Source organism: Vulpes vulpes, chromosome X (genome assembly GCF_048418805.1).
Source record: "Vulpes vulpes isolate BD-2025 chromosome X, VulVul3, whole genome shotgun sequence".
NCBI classification, from domain to species: domain Eukaryota; kingdom Metazoa; phylum Chordata; class Mammalia; order Carnivora; family Canidae; genus Vulpes; species Vulpes vulpes.
In genome coordinates this window covers 72475271-72478914 of record NC_132796.1, presented here as the reverse complement: position 1 = coordinate 72478914, position 3644 = coordinate 72475271, and the positions used below count along the sequence as shown (strand labels likewise).

Genomic DNA, 3644 nt, shown 5'->3' with positions numbered 1-3644 from the left:
CCCGCTGAGCAGTGATCCTCCCCACCACCCCACCACCCCGCATGGGGAGCTCCATCCTAGGACTCTAGGATCATGACCCCAGCTCAAGGCAAACACTTAACCCACTGAGCCACTCAAGTGTCCCTTAAAAAACATTTTAATGCTTTCTTTTTTTAGCCATCTGATATTCTGCATGAGAACGGGTCAAATATTGGAGTGCAAGTTTCAAGTGTGAAGAAAAGTAAACAGAGAAGGTGAGAAGGAAGTTGCTGACAGAAGGTTGGGGTATATGGATTTTGAATTGCTTCAAGGGCATTCAAGTAGTGGTATCCAATAGACAGTTGACAAAGAGGGTCTGGGGCTAAGGGGAAGAAATAGTCTGGAGATGGAGATTTGAGAATTATCGGTGTTTAGAGGGAAATGAACAGAAGGCAGTCAGGGAGAGCGAACTTGAGGATTGAGGAGAGAGGAGGCCCAGGAACACAGCTACTCAAGGTGGCAGGGCTGCTTCCTGGCCGGCACTACTACCTGGGCTCTGGAGTCATAACGGGTCTTGAAAGCTGCTTGTGGAACACAGTTGCTGAGCACTCCCGGGAAAGTCGGGTACCCTCCCTGTGATCAGCAGTCACACCTGGCAACGACGTGCATTTCAGAGGGATGCTGTGCGAGGACCTGCGACACGCCAGGTAAAGCACTTGCAGTTGGGAAGACTCCCCGCGCCTGCTGTTTGTGACTCCCCCTTGGCCATCCCCTCCCCCACCGTCTGTTTCTGACGGGTCCCTTGGGGATGGGGCTGAGGAGGCGGGGCGGGGGGGGGGGGGGACAGAGCTCGGGTGACGCGGGGCTCACGTGACTGGCCGGGCGCCGACGTGGGCAGCAGCCCGGGCGCCCGCCCGCTCGCCCGCCTACCCTGTGGTCGGGTCCCTGCGCTGTCAGTTTCCGTCACCCGCGCGGAACCAACTCTCTGAGCTGCCGGGACGGCTGACGAGGGGCGAGCGGGCTTCGGCGAGCCCGAGGAGGCGCAGGCCTGCCCGGGCCCGGCAGGTCAGTGTGAAGGTGGGCGCTGCGGGCAACCCTGAGCAAGGGTGGAGGTGGATGGGAGTACAAACCGGGAGCAGCACGGAGCAGGAAGGGGTCCGGGAGGTTGGTGAGGAGGAGGGGCGCAGCGCAGATGTGGGCAGGTGGGGAGGAGCACCCCATAGCAGGCCCCACTGCTGCCTCCTCCAAGCCCCTCCTCTGCGCCCTCCATCCGTTTTTGAACCTGAAATGGGGGGGGGGGAGCGCCCCGCAGTGCGACAGTGAAATGTAGACATATTCTAGAAATAACCCCTTCTCACACTCTGTACCTAAAATGAAATACTGACCTCAGCGGAAAGGGGGTGGGCTGGGCGGCTTGCTTGCAGAGGAGGGGGACACAGCGACCCAAACAGTTCTGAAAGCATCCTGGTCTGGACCTAAGGCATGAAAAGTAATGGCGGCTGGGATGCGGGGGAGGTAGGAGAGGGAAATGTTACATGAGGAGAGCCCAGATTCAGGGAAGAAACCTCAGTCGGTTGAGTGCACAGGCCCTGCCCCTGTCTTCCGTCTGTCTGCAGGTCTGTGTGTCTGTCCCCAGCACTCTGCAAGGCTAGAAAAGGAGGAGGAACCTGTCCAGAATCCCTGCAGGTGAGTGAAAGGGGGAAGAGGCTCTGAGCAGGGATGTTGGTGGGGAGAGTGTAGAGGGCAGAATTTTAAGCCCCCACTTCTCATCCCCCCACCACAAATATTGCATACACCTGCCAGGGAAATGGTTGGGAGGAATGGTGGGGTAAATGGTGTGCAGAATACACTTGGAGGGTTGGGATTCAGAAAAGGGACCCAAGCCTTTGTGCATCCACTGAATGCCCAGCCCCTGTCTCCTGTTTGCAGCTCTTTGTGTTTGTTCCCAATTCTCTACAACACTAGAAAAGGAAAAGTTACCTGTCTTGAATTCCTGCAGGTCAGTGAAATAAGAGGGTCTCTGGGCAGGGACCCAGAGCAGTGGGGAGGGAGTGTGGAGGGTACAGCATGGGCAGAATTTGGAGTCTCATTACCTGCAAGGCTAGAAAAGTAGGAGGAACCTGTCCAGAATCCCTGCAGGTGAGCGAAAGGGAGGAAGGGCACTGGACAGGAACGGTGTGGGGAGGGTGTAGAGGGCACACCGAATGCAGAATTTGAGGTCCCCACTGCCCATCCTCCTTACCATGCTGAAGGATGGTACAGAAGGTGGTAGGGGCTGCTAGGGAAATGGTTGGCTCTCACATGTGGGAGGAATTGTAGGGTAAAAGGTGGGTAGAAAACACACTTGGAGGGCTTGGCCAGGTCAAGAGAACCCAGCCAAGGGGAAGAATGCCAGTACTATCAGCACCTGCATTCCACCTCCAAGCCCTCAGTCTCCCTTGTCTCTTTTGTCTTCTCTTCCCCCTTCTACCCCACCCCACCCCACCCGACCCCACCCCCTAGGACAAGGAAAAGAAGGGGAAATCTCAACATGGAAAAACTCTACAATGAAAATGAAAGAAAGCTGGAAATCAAGGGACAGCCAGAAGATGAAGTAGAGCCTGAAGATGAAGGAAAATCAGATGAGGAAGAAAAGCTGGAAGAGGAAGGGAAGCCAGGGCATGAGGGAAAGCTCCAGAATAAGGGACAGCCAGATGATGAGGGAAAGCAAGAAAAACAGGGCAAGTCTGAAAATGAGGGAAAACCACACAGTGAGGGCAAGCCAGGATCCCAGGCAAAGCCTGAGGGTGAGCCACGGGCTGCTGAAAAGCGCCCAGCTGAAGATTATGTGCCGAGGAAAGCAAAAAGAAAAACGGACAGGGGGACGGACGACTCCAAGGACTATCAGGAGGACTTACAGGAAAGGCACTTGGGAAGTGAGGAGATGGTGAGAGAATGTGGAGATATTTCAAGGGCTCAGGAAGAGTTAAGGAAAAAACAGAAAATGGGTGGTTTTCATTGGATGCAAAGAGATGCACAGGATCCATTTGCCCCAAGGGGGCAACGAGGTGTCAGGGGGGTGAGGGGCGGAGGTAGAGGCCAAAGGGGTTTACATGATATCCCATATCTTTAATGCCTTTGGTCTTTAATTCTAACTTCTCTAATGAGAATATTGCTGACCCTGCTTTCCCTGGCAGGCATTTGCCAGGCTATGTGCTTTAACCTTAAGCTGAAATTTTGTTTTAGGTGTCACTCTTATTACCAGAAGCCTTTTGATTCAACTATTATGCTCTCTGCCTTTCAGTAGGTAATTTTTATCCATGTGCATGGAAGAGGTATTCATGGTACATTGCAAAATAACAATAAAATAAAACCATTTTTAGAACCTCATATGCAGTACCAGCCCATTTTTGTAAAAATATGTTTGCATAATGCATTTGTGCACTGAGAGAACTCTGAAAGTGTGTTATACTAAAAAGTAGGCAATTATTTTTCCCATATGGTAGCCAAAAATAGGTCTCACCCATACTCAAAAATGAGTTCAATCACCTCATGGTAGGTACTTTTGTGCCATTCCTCTGCAGGTGTGCCCATCCCCATGTCTTCCCCAGTTGTATCCATGTCAGTGAGCACTGCTGCTCCTTCTGAGTCTTGTACTGTCCTATGGCTCCCACCATGGTGTGATTCTTTTTTTTTTTTTTTTTTTT

The 3644-nt window shown here is 52.6% G+C and overlaps 1 protein-coding gene across 6 annotated transcripts; it reads left to right on the top strand.

Annotated features, from left to right (window-relative positions):
- The first annotated feature begins 564 nt into the window (after window positions 1–564).
- TCEAL6 (transcription elongation factor A like 6) lies at window positions 565–3327 on the top strand. 6 transcript variants are annotated; one of them, XM_072744946.1, is made up of 4 exons: window positions 587–665; window positions 1575–1644; window positions 1888–1957; window positions 2461–3327. In XM_072744946.1, the coding sequence occupies exon 4, from the start codon at window positions 2489–2491 to the stop codon at window positions 3068–3070; it is 582 nt and encodes a 193-aa protein (XP_072601047.1). In that variant the 5' UTR covers window positions 587–665; window positions 1575–1644; window positions 1888–1957; window positions 2461–2488; the 3' UTR covers window positions 3071–3327. The 6 variants fall into 6 exon arrangements, with proteins under 6 accessions (XP_072601048.1, XP_072601047.1, XP_025862415.1 ...); XM_026006632.2 differs by lacking the exon at window positions 587–665 and adding an exon at window positions 909–1035; XM_072744947.1 differs by lacking the exon at window positions 1888–1957 and having other exon boundaries at window positions 565–665.
- Window positions 3328–3644: the final 317 nt, after the last annotated feature.